This window comes from Acomys russatus, chromosome 9 (genome assembly GCF_903995435.1).
Source record: "Acomys russatus chromosome 9, mAcoRus1.1, whole genome shotgun sequence".
NCBI lineage: Eukaryota > Metazoa > Chordata > Mammalia > Rodentia > Muridae > Acomys > Acomys russatus.
The window spans coordinates 49,086,773-49,106,594 of NC_067145.1; the positions used below are offsets into that span (position 1 = coordinate 49,086,773).

Genomic DNA, 19,822 nt, shown 5'->3' on the forward strand with positions numbered 1-19,822 from the left:
ACTCTTCTGAAACTTCTCTTGATTTCTAAACAAACAGAGGCTGCTCAGGTCATCACATGGCCCTGCTGGCATTCTTCACGACTGACTCATACACTGGAGCTGCACACTAAAGATCATGTGAGTGTCTTGAGAAATCTGAAGTATTTTTCAAAACATCAAGTCTTAAGTTTAATATAATAAAATAGTTTGGTTTATTTTTATAAAACTCACATAACCTATCAAAGCAAATAGGGAGTACATGAGTAGTTTTCCAAGACTGATACAGTTACTTAAAATTATGTTTATTAACAGTAATTGAACAGTGTCAGATACTATTTATCACCAAAATAGATGTTAAATTAGAAAATGTTTTTAATTAGTCCAATACTAATAGACATTAAAAAAATACATTTCTAAGAGTGACTGTCTATATTAGGGTTTTATGTACTATACACAGAGTAGCATTTATACAACAGTGTATACAATATGCTTACTGTATATGAATGGAGAACTTACATTCATATCTGTGCAAAGATATAATGAAAATGTAAAGTGTTTTTTACTTATAGGAGGTTAGTATTAGAAACAGGAATAGGAGTAAGATCTGTCAATTTTCCTCTAATAGGCAGATACAGATTTAACAATCCCAGCACTAGAGGCTGATAGAGCAGGACATGTGCTGTTTTCCTCTGGCTTCTGCACGTGACCAGGTTTACACCCTACACAAGACACAAACACACAAGAACCTATAAATTGTCCCTATAATGTTAATCCTTTGGATATGTAGAATCATGGTATCTCTGGCTCACAATAATTCTAGAGGCAAGCAAAAATGCTAAATTATTTTAAAGACTAAAAAAGAATCTTTACACTAAAATGCTTTAACATATATGTAAACTTCTTCACAGCAATTCAGTGATAAAATGTTGTATTTATTATTTTTTTTAATGGCCAAAGTATCCCATAAAAGCAAAATGCCTTAGGACCAGGGAAGACAGAATGGTACCTTATACTTACCAACTTCTGTAATCAGAATACTAATGTACTGCAATAAAGCAGAAACTCGTGCATGTACATAAACAAAAAACATATATACACATTCGCTCATTCACTCCATCATTTATCATTGTATAACTCAGGTGGAACCAGAGCTCTCTATGTAGCACAGCCTGGCTTTGAATGCCCATCGATTTTCCCTCTTTAAGATAGAACTATTAAGAGACCTGACAGGCTATGATCTTATAGTGGGACAAGGTCCGCTTCTGTCACAGACCTAGGGGAGGGGAATAGGATGAAAGAGGGAGGGAGTGGGAACAGGAAGATACAAGTGAGGGGATAACAAATGAGATGTAATCTGAATAAATTACTCAAATAAAATGTTAAAAGCAAACAAACAAAAAAAGAACTATTTCCAAAGTAAACTCCTAGATTTAGTATAACTAATTCAAATCCCCAAACAGCAACTGAAATGCTAAAAATGCCCTGTGAAAAAGCAGGTGGACTGACTTTCTCTTTTTAAATGAGCATGTACCTAAACCTACTGGCACAGAATAAAACAAAATGCAGAATATAATATATATGTCTAGTGAGTATGGCTGGTACAAAGTTAATATAATGAAAGAATGATGTAACTTGCCCATCATTACATCACACAAAATTTCAAGTTGAGTTTTTCCTCTTTCTTTCTTTTTGGTTTTTCGAGACAGCCTTGGCTGTCCTGGACTCCCTTTATAGACCAGACTAGCCTCAAACTCACAGAGATCAGCCTGCCTCTACCTCCTGAGTGCTGGGATTACAGACATTTATCACTGCACCCAATTTCGAGTTGATTTTTATTTTTTATCTTTTGGTTTTTCAAGACAGGGTTTCTCTGTGTAGCCTTGACTATCCTGGACTCACTTTATAGAACAGGCTGGCCTCAAACTCACAGGGATCTACCTGCCTTTGTCTCCCAAGTGCTGGGATTAAAGGTGTATGCCACCACCGCCCAGCTCAAGTTGATTTTTAACTAGAAAAATTTTTAGTAATGAAATGGAATGTGTGTTTGTGATCTTAGGCATTTGCCCAAATTATTATAAAAGGTACCTAGAAAAACAACTAAAACCCCCAAGAATAAATAAAGAACAGAGAGAAGAAAGGACAAACTTCGTAGCTGTGACACTTGATAAAGTTGTACTCTTAAAACACACCAGACCAGTCTTGTTTGGTGCTCAGTCCTCAGTGGACAAAGTGTCAGAAAATGGGGCTTTAATCAAAGATGCCAAGCACTGTTAAACACATTACGAATTAACAAAGCCTAATATGGGTGAAGAAAAGGGGATTTTATTCTTTTGTGGTAAACTAGCAAAGTACAGCTCAGTGTGACCCACCATCCACAGAGCCACATCTGAACTCAGCTCTTTCCTGAGTCCATGCTTCCAACCACTAAGCTATGTTTCCTTCCTCTACACAGTCAAAAAAACAAACCAACAAACAAAAAAAACAAACAACTATTCAATCTACAAATGTACAAAATAAGCCAATGGTGGTGGTGCATGCCTTTAATTCCAGCACTCAGGAGGCAGAGACACGTGAATCTCTGTGAGTTCAAGGCCAGCCCAGTCTACAGTGAGTTCCAGAACTGCTAGGGCTACACAGAGAAACCTTGTCTCAAAAACCAAACCAAAACACAAATATACTAAACAAATTCACTACATAAATTACTAAAATATACAAATGTTTTTTCATTTTGTTGGTTTCTTTCCTCTTAGTTTTGTGCTGGGGTTGAATGCAGGGGCTCCTTTAGGCCCAGCCCACAGTCTACCACTGAGCTATATCCCTGCCATAAGAGTATTTTTGATATAGTACTTTGAAGACTCAGAGAACCATCATATTATTCTCAATGAAAAGGATAAAAATGACTTTGAGACAAATGATAGGTAAACTGAGTCTGGTAAGACATGTCAAAAAGGTGGAAAATGAGACAAAAATGTTCACAAGTCAGGAATAAAGAAACCAATCAATAGCATTTAACCCTGTTAAAAACAACCACCACCCATTGGCCACTTCAGTAATTAATTGCATTGAAATCAATGTCATGTAGGAAAGAAAGGAAGTTAAATGATGTGGAAAACTGAAAAGTCACTATAGGAGACAAGAGTGGCATGGACAGTTTTTATATGGCAATTCTGTACCAGATTTAGACACGAAGAAACAGGTTAATGCACCACTCCAGACAACATGTTCTACTTGCATCTCTGTTGCTGTAACAAAATATCGTGACAAAAAAAACAAAACAAAACAACAATAACAAAAACTCCAACAAACAAAAAAAGGAACTTAGAGGGAAAAGGCTTCTTTGCTTTAGAAGTACAGGTTACAATCTGTCACCATGAAGAGATCAGGAGGGAAACAGAGAAAGAATTAGTTTGTGCATGCTCAGGAGGGACCTGTCTGCTTTCTCCTCAGCTCTATTTCTCCTTCTTAAAGTAGGTCAGGACCCACTCACCCATCCCCAGACTCTACCTCACCCTTGTGGTGGCCTGACTCTTAAAAGACAATCCCACAAAAACGACCACATGGTAACCAATGCAGACAATCCTCCACTGAAACTCCATTCTCAGTTGACTGTACACTGTATCAGGTTGACATTAAAGCTAATCACTCAGCACAAGGAATTTCCCAAATAAAGTGGGCCCAATGAAAAGTGAAAGAGGAATGGCTAATTAACACACAGCAGTTACTCAAATTTCAGTTAAATTATGAGCTGTACCAGAAAACACAGTCTTAGTACGTTAAATATAAAGATAAAAATGAAAGAAAGAGGTAGAGCGCCCAGGAGATGACTCAGAGGTAAAAATGTTGCTACGCAAGCCTGAGGAACTAAGTTCAATCCCTGAAGCCCATGTAAAGGTGAATGGAGAGAAGTGACTCCTCAGAGTTATCTTCTGAAGTCCACATGTAAGTTGTAGCATCCATGCACCCATGTACGCGCAAATGCATGCGCGCGCACATGACTAAAATTAAATTTAAATTACACATCAGTTAATGTACTCTGGACTGTTTGAAAAGCTTGTAATTTATGTTAAGGTTTAAGATTCTATTTGCTTATCTCTCTCAGTCATCATTAATCATTTGAAAGATGTGAAAAAATTAAAATATAACCATGAAACTTGGTAAGTAAGAAATAATTAATGGCTCTAAACTGAGTGAAAGGGTGGATTTCAGAAAGAAAATGACGCAACAGAAGAGCAATAAAGCACCACCTTTCTAACAATTCTATCACCATCACAGGCCATAAGCAGCTGTATTAGTTGTTTTCTCGTGGCTGAGAACGGATCCTGACTAGAAGCAACTTGGAGGCTTACTGTAACTACAGTTCAAGACAGGCAACTGCTCATTATGGTATGGAAGACATCGTGATGGGTACAAGAGGAGGCTGATCACACTGTATCTGAACTCAGGAAACAGAGAGGGGACAGGAGGTAGGACTTGGGATAATCCCTCAAGGTACATTCCCAGTGGCCCATTTCCCCCAACAGGGCTCCACCTCCAAAGGTTCTGCAGGAGGCCCAAATATCACCGCCAACTGGAGACCATGCGATCAACACAGGAGTCTTAAGAGGGTTAGTCTACATTCGAACCACACTAGGGGTAACCTAAGTAGGACAATTCTTCCAATCTTTCTAGTAAAAACATTCTCTTTTAAATTAATTTAGATTTGTAATATACTTTACTTTTCTATTTTTTTTCTTGATTATAAGGAAGATGAAAAAAAACTCTTGAATCTTTGAACACTCACCCAGTGCGAGATTGGCCAACCTTATCACAAATATCCAAGATGAGGCCCCAGTCCTCAGCAGTATTCAACTCACTAGTTGCTTTCTCTGTAAATTATAAAAGAATATTGTTGTAAAATGTTATCACATTCAAATCACCAAAGTGTAACATAATTAAGTCTCAACATCAAACCCAAATATTGCCAGTACTATTATTAATCAGATTTTGATGTCGATCCTTCAAAGGGGCAGGTCCAATCTATCTATCACAAAAATCTTCCCTAGTCACACTTTATCGCTTTCTCCTTCACTTGTAAGCCATTGATTTTTCTTCATTCACGTCTACTTCTATCTGCAAACAGACTAAGTAAAGAAATATTTTTTATTTTCAGAAAATTCTTATCTTTCCTTGGCAATAAAAGGGACACAGACTAAGCACTAATTGCTTATGATTCAGGTAATTTAGATATTTAGCTACATTTGTAGCTACCCTGACTTTGTCAGGGTAGAGAAAAGTATCCAGAATACAAATCAAGCTTTTACTATTTTCCCATAAAGAAACCTGACATATCAGAACCAGTAAGATAGCTCAGTTGCCACAATGAGTTTGGCCTCTGAATCCTATACTAAAAGAAGGGACCTGACTCTTGAGAGCTACCCTGTGCATACATGTATACACATATACACACAGTAAAAATAAGTCTAAAACTTGATATATTATTAAAGGCATCAACAGAGACAGGTAGATTGATTTTTAAAAACAAGGGCAAGATAAACATAAGCTATTGGCAGCAAATTTTTCTGGCAATATACATATATAGTGTGGCCTATATAAAAGACGTAAGAGAGGAGAATCAAAGTAGCAATAGTAAAGCCTTAAGAGCAAGTCTGTTTTATACTATTGAGCTGCAAGAAAGTTCAAAAACTTGACAACAGCAACAAAGTAAACCGAAGAGGACTTAAAAGTCCTTAAAAGCCAGTTACAATGACACATGCCTTTAATCCTAACATTCTGAAGGCAGAAGTAGGAGGAGCTCAGCACTGAAGGCCAGCTGGTCTACACAGAGCCCTATGGGTGAGACCCTCTCTCAGAAGGAAAAGTAAACAGGAGGAATGAATACAGATGCTTGAAATGTAGGTGGGTCACTACTTCCCTTCTCAAGCAAGAGTGCCAGCAACTACCTCTCCCCAATAGGAGAGAGAGTGGAAGTTTACTTTCTGGAGATCAAGTAAAGCTTTTTTGGAATAGTAGGCACCAGAATAGTAAAGATGGGCAAAAAAAGGAAGTATTAATTCTTGACCCACTATGTAAGGAGAAAAGATGTCATTCCTCCATCCCAACAAACAAAAAGCTGGATAAACTGAAATCATAACTCTCTTTAGATTCTTTAGGGAAGGGAACTTACAGCTAATTACTGACTCCAAAACTACAAGGCAAAAAGAGTTCCAACTTAGCACAGCCATCTATCTCCATAGGAACCAATGATGAGCTGGAGGACCCAAATATAAGTGACAGACTGGTGGAGGCTCAGTGAGGACAAGTACACGCTTGTAATCCCAATACTGAGGAGAAGAGACAGATGGGTCCCTGGGGCCAACTGGCCATTCAGCCTAACATCAATGAACTACTTTAACTGGTAATAGCAGAATATACACTCTTTTCTAGCTCACATGCAAACTCACCATTATATACTACACTTGAACCAAAATACAGAGTAGACAAGTACTAAATATACAAATCATACAATGTTTGCTCATACCACAATAGAATTAAACCTAGTAAGCAATTACTGAAAAAATCCTTAAATGCATGGAGAAAATACACTTTTTTGTATTAATTTGTCTGTTTTATGGGTACATACGCATGTATATACATTTGCAGAGTCAGAAGACAACTTGCAGAGTCATGTCTATGCTAACACCACGTAGATCATGGAGATCCAACTCAAGTCATGAGACTTGGCAGCAAATACCATTAGCACTAAGCCATCTCACTGGCCATAGGTTGGATTTTTTTATTGTTGTTTTTGTCATTATTATTTGTTTTTGTTTGAGGGTTTTTATTTTTAGATAGGCTCTCATGTAGCCCAATCTGCCTTGACCTCACAATGTAGCTAAGTATAACCTTGGAACTTCTGATCTGCCTTCCTCTACTTCTCAGTGCTGAGACTGCCCATGCATCACCACACTTGGTTCATGAGGTTCTAGGAATCAAAATGTAGGGCTTTGAGTGTGACCAGCACTTTAGGAAGTTAGTTACCTCTTAGCCCAATACACTTCTGAACAGTAGGAATAAAAAAATTTGAAAGCGTCTTACCTCTTAGTCCAATATACTCCTGGACAACATGAATTTTTTAAAAAATGTCAAAGCATCTGTGAGGGTGTGAATAAAAATGGCACCCAAGCCAGGCATGGTGGCACATGCCTGTAATCTCAGCACTCGGAGGGAGAGGCAGGCAGATCTCTGCCAGTTCAAGGCCAGACTGCTCTACAAATTGAGTCCAGGAACCCAAGGCTACACAGAGGGAAAAAAAAAAATGGTGGCCATAGGCTCATATATTTGAATGCTTAGTCATCAGGAAATGGTGTTACTTGAAAGGATTAGAAGAATTAGGGGTGTGGCCTTGTTGGAGTAGGTGTCTCTTTGTTGAAGGAAGTATGTTACTGGGGGTAGGCTTTGAAGTTCACAACTGTCTATAATTCCAGATCCTGGGAATCTGACACCCTCATACAGACATATATGGAGGCAGAAACCAATGTAACCCCTCCCCCCACACTTGTGGATCAGGATGTAGCTCTTAGCTACACTTCTCCAGTACCATACCTGGCTACCACAATGCTCCCTGCCATGCTGACAATGGATTAACTCTCTGAAGCTAAAAGAAGCCCCCAATTAAATGTTTTCTTTTATAAGAGTTGCTGTGGTCATGATGTCTCTTCACAGCAACAGAACAGTGACTAAGACCAAACAAATAAAAAATACAAAGCACGCTGACAAGCTGAAAAAAGAAAAGCAATTTTAAAAAAAAAAAATCATCACAAACGTTGAAGATTAGCAAAATCAATAAGCCTCTAGGGAAGCTAACTAAAAGAAGAGAGAAGACAGAAGGTCCTAGTATGAGAAATCAAAAAGAGAAGCTCATAAATATTACAAAATAAATATTACCAACTTTATGCCCACTAATTTGATCACTTGGATGAAGCAGGACAACTCTTTTAAAGGTATATATATGTCTAGACAAGAAGAGAACAGATAACCCAAATAAGCTATCTATTAAGGAAATTAAACCAATTAAGTTAATAATCTTTCAAACCGCAAAGCACCAGGGCATCAGGGCCCAGTTGGGTTTACCTGAGAAGTAGACAAAACATTTAAGAAAAAATAATACATCAGGTTTCCACAATCATTTGCAAAAAACAGAAGGAGAGAAAATACTCATTTATCAATGCTCCCAAAATTACCATAATACTCAACCCAGGCAACAGTTACTGAAAACTATGAATAAATCCTTTCCATAATTACAAATGGAAGCCCCCCCCCCCCCCCGAAAAATATGAACAAACTGAAACTTTGACCAAGTGAGGTTAATTCTAATTATGCAGGGCTAGTTAAACATCAAGGCTATTATCTTCGGAGACATCATTCGAAGACTTCTCTAGCTGGGAGGTGGTGACATATGCTTTTAATCCCAGCACTCAGGAGGCAAAGGCAGGCGGATCTCTGGCCAACCTTGTCTACAGAGTTCCAGGACAGCTAGAGCTACACAGAGAAATCCTGTCTCAAAATTTTTTTTAAAAATCTGTATGTGATCCAGGTGTGGTAGCACACACCTTTAATCCTAGCATTCATTCAGGAAGGCAGAGGCAGGTGGATCTCTGTGAGTTCAAGGCAAGCCTGGTCTACAAAGTGAGTCCAGGCCAGCAAAGGCTACACAGAGATTTTTGTCTCAGATAATAAAATTTTGTATGTGCTCTGCTCAGCTCAATATGAAAGACAGATACTAAAAACAAAATATGGAAAGTTGAGGAAGAGACTCTATAGTAAACAGACCACCAGAAAAAACTTACTATGATGAAGTTAAGGTTGAGAAAACCTAACCACATTATCAGCATTTCCAAGGTTTTTCCCCCCAAGTATTAACCAGGGGCAGTAATTCAAGGATTATCAGCTAAGAGAATCTTCTAACATGAGAGATTAAGGAAAATACAAACAAGAAGGGGAAAAACAATTTAGGTTACACAGAATCTATGTACAGAAAGTCAAAGCTGCACAGAAGCACAAGTAACTAGCCTTGACTTGAACCCTGATAAAGTGATGTCATTCCATCATATCTTCAGTAACAGATCAATTTTTTTAGCCCGACACAGATCAACCAATATTAAGATTCTTATGTGTAGTACTTGGTCTTAATCATGTTAACAATGAAACTTCCTGGTTTCTTCTCTTCCTCAGTGCCTTGCTAATTCAAGGGAATTCCCTATTTGATATACTACTGGGAACTAGAGGTAGGTGTCATTAAGTTTAATAGCAGAAAATTCTTTGCAAGCTTACAAAATGATCCATATCATAGCTCTCAGGGATATAGCATTGTTTACCAAGTTAGTCTCTAGCACTGGACAACTAGAATAGACACCTTGAAGAAAGGCATTAAGCCACACGTACTAGCACTTACAGTACCTAGGCCTCATGGTTTGGACCTAGGCCCTCTACTCAGATGTAGCAGATAGGCAGCTCAGGCTTCATGTGGGTCCCCTAGTGGGGCAAAGGCGGGGAGAGGCTGTTTCTGACATGGACGCTGTGGCCAGCTTTCTAATCACTTCCCTCGGGCAGGGCTTCCTTGCCAGGCCACAGGGGAAGAGGATGACTCAGACCTGATGTGACTTGATGAACTGAGGTGGGTGGGTAAAGGGGCTCCCCTTTTCTGAGGTATGGGGTGGGGTGGGGGAGTGGGGAGCGAGGAGGCTTGGGAGGAGGGGAGATAGGGGGCTATGACCAGGATGTAAAGGGAATAAACAAATAAACTAATAAAAAAATGAAGGCCCTCATTACTGGTGTTCTGCCTTACGAACCACAACAGCAAAGAGGAGAAGCATCAACAGGTAGGTCTTGGTAGGTTTCTCCACTCAGTCCATTACAGTTAGCTCATAGCTTCTGGTACATAGCTATGCAAATATCAAATTTAAGCATAAAAATGAACAGGACATTCAGATGTCTGAGATTTAAAAAAAATGGCCGCCATGTCAAGAAAAACTATTGTCACATTATTTGTTATGTTTATTTCTTGTTAACCCATCTTAATTGGTTTCTTTTTAAAGACAGGGTCTTGCTATATAGCCTACACAACCCCTGAATTCACTATAGAATGCAGACTGGCCCTAAGTGCATAATCCTCCTGCCTCAGTCACCCAAATGATATGAAGACCAATAAGTACCACTATGCCCAACTTAATCTGTTTTGAATACAGGGATATAGATCATGATACTGTCTCAGAAATAGGGTCACCTATCCCACCTCTACACAATCTGCTATAAGCTGATTTTATTGAAAATTATAAAATTTAAGTATAATATTCAATAAAATAAAATAATTTCTAGCCCGTTCCAGGTCATATCAAAGTGCCTTACAATGACAAATGAAGTTAACAGATACAGACTTAATATAAGATAGAAAGGTATCACAGAAATTATAAAGATGAAAGTAATTTTAAAGAAGAGTAGAGTTATAGGGAAGAAAGAAAAAAATAAAAAAGGATGTTGGACTCAATTTAGAAACTACAAAAAAACAGAAAGACCTATTTTCTTTCTACTTAATTGATAAAGCATAAAGTAATAGAAACATAAAAGCATAATGATGAATTCAGGCTGGTTGTTGTACAGACCACTTGTAAAAAACTGAATAAGAAACAACTACACCATCTAAGTTAATGGTTTTGAAGCCTATACCTTTGGTATTGTTTGGCCCTTTTACATCTCTTAGCATGGAGGACTAAGAAAGCTGTACATTGTTGCTTGAGAGTATGTACATTTTAGAACAGATTTGTATGTGCACTGTCAGTATGGCAAATGAGTGGAACATGTTAATACACTATTGGATTTTTTTTTTTTTTAATTTCCTGTTTTGATTTCAGCTTATGCCCTGGCTGGAAAACCTCAATTTATGTTCATGACAGTGGGGATTTTTAAAATGTCTACATTCTTTCTAATAAACTGTTGGAAGATTTAATAAAAAAAAGAAAGAAACAACTACACTAATATGTAACCCATTAGAAGAGGTATTTGTAGTGATTCAAGAAACATCGGGGAGAGCCAAGAGCCTTGAATAAGCAAACAATACAATCACATCAATACAATCACAGCTGGGCTGTTAGAAAAGTAATTATTCTCTACCAATAATAAAAGTAGCTTATAAGAGGGAAAAAAAAAGAAAACATTAAAAAGACCCAAGTAACTAAGTGGCTTGCTTAAAATGCAAATACGAAATGCAGGGGCAGAGGGGCAGAAGCAGAGAGGCAGAGGCAGAGGGGCAGAGGGGCAGAGAGGCAGAGGCAGAGGGGCAGAGAGGCAGAGGCAGAGGGGCAGAGAGGCAAAGGCAGATCTCTGTGAGTTTAAGGCCAGCCAATGTCTGCAGCAGGCATGGTGGTCCATGAAAGAATCCCACCACTTGGGAGGCAGAACTAGGTGGAGTTCGAGGCCAACTTGGACTACAGAGCCAGCTCCAGGGCTTCTAGGACATCCAAGGCTACACTGAGAAATCTTGTCTTAAAAGCAAACAAAACCAAAAGCTCAGTAACACATTTTACAACTCTGAACTGATGACATCATTTCTGATGCTGCCTCAAGATCAACTAAATAGTGGCACAAGTCTTCTCGGCTCTTAAAAAAAAAAAGAAAACAATAAAATCAAAAGAATATTAATTACCAGCAGCAACTCAAAATGGATTTATAAACAACAAATAAAGCAAAAAACTATTAATTTCTAAGATAAAAACAGAGCATGGGGAGCACCCCATCCACCCCAGACCTGCTTTTAAAGAATTCAAAGTTTATTGTCTCATTTTTATCTTTTGATTCTTTGCAGTTGTGGTGGTTTGAATGAAAATGGACCCCTAAAGGCACAAAGGAAATAGCACCATTAGGAAATGTGACCATGTTGGAGTAGGTGTGGCTTTGTTGGGAGGAAGTATGTCACTAGGGGTGGGCTCTGAGGTCTCAGATGGTCAAGCTCAGATGCTCAAAAGCTTCCTGCTGCCTGCCAATGCAGATGTAGAACTCCCAGCTCCTTCTCCATCACTATGTCTGCCTACATCTGTCATGCTTCCTGCCATGATGGTAAAGGACTAACCCTCTGAATTGTAAGCCAGTCCCAATTAAATTCTTTCCTTTATAAGTTGCTGTGGCCACGGTGTCTCTTTAGAGCAACAGAACACTGACTAAGATGACAGTCATAAAGAGGAGCTTAAGGATTTTTTAAATGGTACTCGGAAGAATCACACATGAATGCCTCAACTGAATCTTCTCAACAGATCAGACAACTTTACTGATAAACAGATATTTCTGATTTTCTAAAATTTGACTGCTGAACATTTGAGAAAATACAGAAATGACAGGATGATTACACATAATAATCGTTCTGTAGAAAATCAATTGTCATCAGTCAGCTTCAAGATGCTATAGTTCTTTAAAACTGGACAATGGAGGCTTGAGCTTAGTGTATGCTCATTACACATCAGATAATGGGTTCAATCCTCAACGTTCAAAGGGAAAGAACTAAGTTAGTGAAGAGAAAGAGATGTAACTGACCAAACAGAGTTAAATAAAAACAATAAGGAGTAGAAACAGACCTTTAAGAAAGGAATGAAGGGCCGAAGAGATGGCTCAGTGGTTAAGAGCTCTGTCCCCTCTTCCAGAGGACCCTGGTTCTTGTCCCAGCATCCACATGGCAGCTCACAACTGTTTGTAACCCCATCCAGTTCCAGGGGACCCAACACCCTCACACAGACATACATACAGACAAAACACCAATACACATTGAATGAATGAATGAATGAATGAATGAATGGAAGATGAGGCTGTAGAATTAAAAGGCAGCCAGGTCAGAAGCCCTGGGCTTGACACCTGTAATCCCAGGATTTAGATGTAGAGGCAGGAGGACTGCTTCAAACTACAGCCTGCTTTACATAAAGCTTTTCCGCCTTCCAAGGTTTCACATGAAGGCACAGTGGAACCAGAAATTTTGAGTTGTTATAAGCCATCGTGACGAGTTCATATTAGGTTGTAGATTCAATTAAAAATATTTCAATCAAAAGGATTACATTTATATTCTTAAAACATGATATTAAACATCACTAGAAAAAAAAAACAATTAGAAGCTTCAGGACTAATCTAAAAGGTATTTATGATGGTAAATACCTTCCCATTTGCAGGAATAGAAGGATGGACTCAAAAGCAGTTTAAGATAAAGCATACACATTATACCAGCACCCTGAAGGAGCATGGTGGGTTTGTCTATTACACAATCAAGAGAACATAGCTATTGTCAGGAATGTAGAGAATTACAACCATGAAAGTCAAGTTGTCACACAGGCTACTGACCTGTGTAACAATGTAAACAACTGATGTTCAGTCAGAAAAACAACAGGAAGAAATGTTAACTAATTTTAAAAGTTTCAATAAAGCTTTGAACATGCTAAATTTGAGGTACATGAAGCACATTAAACACTGGTTAAGAACTAGAATGTCAAGTGTTTTGACAAATAATCCTGATGTAAGTACTTACAACACTGGAAAATGAATTCAAAGTGTTTCATCCTGTTCAATACAAAAATCTTCTTTTCACTAACAGTAATGCTACAGGTACAATTTAAGGCCAAAGTCAAGATCTCTGTGCATTCCCAAGCGTGGTGGCAAATGCCTTTAATCCTAGCACTCCGGAGACAGAGATAGGCAGATCTCTGTGAGTTCTCAGCCAGCCTAGTCTGCAAAGCAAGTCCAGGATAGCCAGGGCTCTGTTACACAGAGAAACCCTGTCTCGAAAAACCAAAAATTAAAAAAAAAGAAAATCTCTGCACACTTTAAGACAGTGGTTCTCAGCCTGTGGGTCGCAGAACCCTCTGCACTATCTCCAAAAATATTTATATTATAATTATAATCTATAACAGCAAAATTAGTGATAAAATAACAATGAAAATAATGTTATGGCTGGAAGTCACCACAACATGAGGAACTGTATTACAGGGTCACAGCATTAAGAGGGTTGAGAACCACTGCTTTGGAAAAAACTAATATGACTGTGGTTTATGATGCTGACTGGACTAAGCAGCATAAATAAAAAGTATATATGGTAGATTAACAGTATTCAGGATATGAACTGGCCAAACAGAACTTGACTAAGAATGCTTATCTTTTTAAAATTTAATTAATTTATTTATTTATATTTAGACAAGGTCTTGCTACATACCTTCGGCTGGCTGTCCACCTACCTCTGCCTCCTGAGAGCTGGGATTAAAAGTGTGGCCACCACACCTGGATAAACTACTATTTACTCTAAATATTAAAAGCAGCATTTAGCAGAGACAAAGGAATGATTCAAAAACATTTCTTGTTAGCACTAGGCTTGCTGCTGTGCAACTGTCATCTCAGCACTTAGGAGGCAGAGGTAAGAACATCTAGGGTTCACGGCCAGCTTGAGATACACAGTGAGACTCAATCTCAAGAAAGCAAGACCAGGGACTATAAGGGTGTGGGTAAGAGGTAGAGTGCTTCCCTGGCCCATGCAAGGTCCTGAGCTAGATCTCCTACACTGAAGGGAGGGAGGGAGACCAGAATTTTTTATATTTCAAAAGTCATGATAGCCAGGAGATAATTTCATGCCTTTAATCCCAGCATTCGGAAGGCAGAGGCAGGCAGATCTCTTGGTTCAAGGCCAGCCTGGTCTACACAGATAGTTCTAGGACAGCCAAAGCTACACAAAGAAACACTATCAAAAAACCAAAGCCACAATAAATGGAACATTATAAAACAATCGAATAATGAAAACAACAACATGGAAAGTTGAATTCAGTTTTCTAACAGATTGATTTTTAAGTGGTAAAAGAACATCAAACTGACAATCTAGAAAATTATTGGTAATTCATTACTAGATTAAGTATATGTTTAGTGTGTTCTAGGAATTGCCTCTAAGGTACTAGAGACAGGAATGAAAAGTTCTAATCTTTATGAAGTTTATACCATATAAGACAGTCAATTGGCTAACTTAATATCAGTAGTTGAATATTATCAAGAAAATGAACAAGCAGTAGTGAGCAGATAATGACTATTTGTTGTTAAGAGAAGGCAGACAACTAGGAAAGCCTGTCTTGGAAAGTGGATTTTGAATAGAGCCCCCAAATGATGTGATAGACACCATGACCGTACAATGCCTAAGGGGACATTAGCCTAAGCAAAGAAAATGACCTAAGAAACTACAGAGGCAGACATGCTTGGAATACTCAGATCCAAGAAGCTTGATATGACAGTGAAGATCCCAACCATCACTCTTTATATGTACATATAGGAAGTTACCAGAGATTTCAGACCTGGTAACCCAGTGTTTTCTAAAGATTACTAGCTTTTATAAATGAAACCTTACTGCAGGGGCAAACAGTAACAAGAAAGAAATCCCACCCCAAATCCCTGCCACAGTCTCTGAAAGGGGGTGGGATGGCTGAGTGTAATAATGAGGTAACAAGATTCTGGATAAAAGTTAAGTACAGCCAAAAGATCTTACCGACAGAATGGATAGGGAGTATGGGAGAATCAAGGATTCTTAGACACCAGAACTAACAAAGAGAAAATATTAATAACAAGCCATTGAGATGAGCTAGGATGACACACAGAGGAGTTGGAGGGGAGCAGATGAGTTTTTGACATGCTTATTTCTAGACTCCTATCAAAATCTAGTGGAAATATCAAGTAGATGGATATTTAAATCTCCAATACAGATCAAGACTATTTAAATTTGTGAGTTACTGGAATACACAGTGATTAAAACTAAGGGAGTAGGCTTTTTTGTTTTAAATCTTGCTTCAAAAAAAGAGAAGAAAGAAAAAAAAAAAAGAAAAGAAAGAAGAAAGAAAATTTTCTAAGTACTTTTAACACACTGATTCAATTCTCTTACCAATCCTGCAAGCTAAAAAAAAATTATTATAATTCTTATACTATATATTTTAAGACAAAGAAACAAAGGTACAGAATATTTAACCAACTAGTTCAAAGTCACACTGCTGATAAACAGCAAACCTGAAACCTGAATTCGAACAAGTCATACAAAATTCTACTAAACACTAAGCCTCCTAAGAAAACAAGTGTCAGTGAAGAAGACATTTTATTACTGAACTCAAGTTTTCCAACATTTAGACACTGAAAAAGAAAAGGGAATAGGAGAATAAAAAGCTAAGAAAAAAACCAGAAAAGGTATGGTGATATAGAAACCTATGGATAAGGTACAAAAGAAAAACTTAAGATATCAATTAAAAAATGGTAAGGAACTGACTGTTGGAATTGGTAAATACAAATCAGCAAGGAACTTGACAGCTTTATAATCCAAATTGTTTTAAAAATCCATGTCTAACAGGTTTAACATATTTTCAACTCAACAAGCATTTATTCAAAGCCTACTATGTAGCAGCCACCAAACATGGGGCAAAATAAAGAACACGATAATATCTAATGTTTAATTTACTAAAGACAAAAATGCTGAAATCTGTAGCGAGTTTGGGCAAAGTGGAAATCACAACACTTCTGAAACATGAAGTATTTAAACACCCCAGGAGACATTAAATAATGCCTAAAGACTTTTAAAAGCGTAACTGGCTGTGAGATGTTATTGGTATCTACTGAGTAAAGGGCAAAAACAAAGTTAACACCCTTCACTGTGTACAATATAACTCACTTTACAATTTTATCTATTCCAAACCGTCAATAATGTTGTTAGTAAGAAACTCCAGGGGGCTGAAGAGGTGGCTCAGGGGTGAAGAGCACTGGCTTCTCTTCCATAGCTCCTGAGTTCAATTCCCAGCAACCACATGGTGGCTCACAACCATCTATAATGAGATCTGGTGTCATCTTCTGGTGTGCAGGTGTACATGCAGACACAACATTGTATATATAATAAATAAATCTAAACAAACAAACAAAAAAGTCCTCCAGGTTGCAGAAATCAGGAAATAATTAAGGTACAGCAAACTGGATTCTAAGCTGACCTTAAAACATAGGGACATACATAGAAAGACATGAACTAATAAAAACAAAAGCATAAAGGCAAGAAGGAGCCTGTGTTTGAAATGGGTGGTGTATGGTAGGTAGCAAGGACAGGTTTAACACTGAGAAGCCCATCTGAATCTAGTGCAAATGCAGTTTTAAAAAAGCAGAAAGAAAACAAATTAGGCCCTAGGTTCCATTCCCAACACTATCAAAACCAAACAAGCCGGGAGATGACGAGTGTGACTGATTACCTGGAAGTAAGGTTATACAGGACCACAACTAGATATGGGTTAGGTTCTGGAAACAGAAGCAGCAGGAACTGTTTTATTCTAAGCATTCGTCCTAGAGATTGATGTAATACATTGTAAAACTGCCAAAGAGGAGCAACGCGATGGTCTTCCTGGTTGTAACTCTTGTCAGTGAACACTGTGTTCAGTAAGTACTGGTGCTAAGCACTTGTTAAACACAATTTTCCAATTCATTACTTATTTAGCAGCATTGACGATTTCTAAAGTTCCATCCACAGCTCAGATTCAGGGCATGTTCATTTAAATCGCTATGAACCAGGCAAGAAGTGGCCCTAATAGGATTTCCAGTGAGATGCTATACAGGAGCAAAATTTGAAATTCACCTCTAATAAACAAGCCTCATGAAGTAACTCTCCCAGGTTCTCCTTGCAGTCTTACACTATAGAGATGGCAAAACTCAGTCTTGTGGGACTGGGTGTTGTTCATTCAGCACTTTGGTGCCAGTGTAGTTCTATGAGCCACAGCCCAAGCTTCTCTTTCAAGAATTCAAATCCATTACTACCATCAGGCCAGAAAAAGAGAGAGCTGGCCTGCTAAACTGCTGTGATCGGTCTCTAATACCAACGATTCAGACAACAACAAAAAAGTGAGCATTTCAGACCCCTTCCTAGAATCAAAATCCTCGTCCACACTTCCCCAGAGGCAGAGACCCAGCCTGAACGGGGCATCCCAAAGCCTCATGTCTTCAATGGCGGTTCAGTTGTCGCCAAGTAGTCAGTCCATCGTCCATCTCTCCCAACACTTCAACGGACCTGTAAACCCAAACCTGTCTCCTCAAAGGACAGCTAGAAGAGCGATTTTTAAAACCCTTTAAGAAACCTTACCTAGAACATTTTGGCCAGGTCTTGAACGCTCTCCATCGGGCTAGGCAAATACTTTGGCGATAGGGCTAATAACCAATCCTCCGCTCCAGCCAAGATACACCCAGCCCTTCGCTCTTCTCCGAGAAGCCAAGCCCCAGCGGCAGATGGCTTCCTCGGCTGCACCTCCCCAGGCAACCCTTCACCCCAAATCCCTTAGGCGATTCCTCCGAAGAGGCCCCCACCCCCACCCCGCACGTCCCAAGGCCCATTAGAGAGGTTCTGAGTCCCATTTCTTTCAAAGAGGATGCGCCAAGCATTCAACCTTCTCCCGACTCTGGGCGATGGGGTCCCGGGAGAGAGAAGAACGTGAGCTCGGCCTTCGGAGTCCAGACTGAAGGTAGGGAGGGGGTGGGCGACGTGGGCTTGCAGTCAGGACGGGAACGGACAGAGGACGGGGAAAAAACACTTACCCACATCCTGGTCGAAAGGATTGGTGGCAAAGAGAGGCATGTCCGCTGCGTGCCGAGGTGTCCCCAGGGACTGTCCCCCCTCGACAGCGCGGCGTGGTCAAGGTGTGACGGAGAAAAGAAGGCCCCTCAGGTACAAAAAAACAGCAACGGAGACAGCCAGTGCAGAGTCCTTCTCAGCCCCTCCTCTCTCACCCACCCCCAGCAACAAGAGGCGGCGGCGGCAACAGCAGAGAAGCTGAACAGACAGGACCCCCGCGCGGGGCGTGTCGGGAATTTAGGCGTCCTGAGCGCTGCCCTGCTCCAGGTCTGACCACAACCCGGCTTTTCTGTAGAGCCCCGACGCAAAGAGCCGCCTCTGCTGCTTCCTCTGTTTACCTCCCACGTGCCGGTGGGGTTAGAGGCTTTGTTTTCGCCTTTTCTATTGCCCCGGCGGCTCGGCGGGACGGGGTCCTTCAGGCGCGCCGAAGCCGACTAAGCGCCTCTGGAGTGAATCACGGACTGGGAAAGAAAGAGGGTTCAGTTTAGGTCCAGCCAGACCCTTAATTTTTAACTCCTCGAGTTTATCCGATGGGTTGTTGTAATCCCTTTAGAAGGTCAGACAGTCCTTTGGGTTATTCCGAGTAAAATGTTCAGTGCGCTGGTCTGAGAGGACAAGGAAGTTGCAGGGATGGAGTCATGTGAGCTGGTGGAACTGGCTGGAATCCCTTGGCGAGTCGTGTTGAGGCGCGCAGCCTCTGGAGAGGCTGAGGTAACGCTGGCTCCTTCCCCAGCCTGAGGTCAGAGGGAAGCTTTCTGGGTGTCAGCACCAACTGACTAAAGGTGCAGTCACCGAGCAGCTGGAGTGACGGAACGGTGAGACCTTCCTTCGCGGGCAGAGAGAAGCACATACACCCAACTGCAGAAGAAACAAACAAAAAACGAAAAGTGAGCCGGACATTGATGAGGACTCGTGGCGACTTAGAATGTTGATTTGGCGATCTAGTTTGTACATGTGTGTGTAGCACACGCACACACACAAATTGTCCTCAAAATCATGTGGAAATCTTAAGGATCATCTCTTGGGAATATTACGTAAAGTTAGCAAGCTCGTCTTACGCACACAATGCAATTATGTAAAATATGCCCAAAAGGGGACACTTATAAATGTAGCTTATAAACATACACATGTCAACAAGATTGGAATGACAATACAAAAAGCTTGCTTACATATAGTTGACGTCGAATTTTGGAGAAGAGCAATCTAAAGTATTGGTTAGTATTTTCA

The 19,822-nt window shown here is 39.7% G+C and overlaps 1 protein-coding gene across 1 annotated transcript in view; it reads right to left on the reverse strand.

Annotated features, from left to right (window-relative positions):
- The window catches only part of Stam (signal transducing adaptor molecule), a 53,584-nt gene extending 34,811 nt beyond the window's left edge, over window positions 1-18,773 (reverse strand). The window contains exons 1-2 of the mRNA XM_051151297.1: window positions 18,559-18,773; window positions 4,760-4,844 (exon numbers count right to left, since the gene is read on the reverse strand). Coding sequence (XP_051007254.1) covers window positions 4,760-4,844; window positions 18,559-18,598 — 125 coding nt within the window. The 5' untranslated portion in view covers window positions 18,599-18,773. The remainder of the gene's footprint in view (window positions 1-4,759; window positions 4,845-18,558) is intronic.
- Between the last annotated feature and the right edge of the window lie 1,049 nt (window positions 18,774-19,822).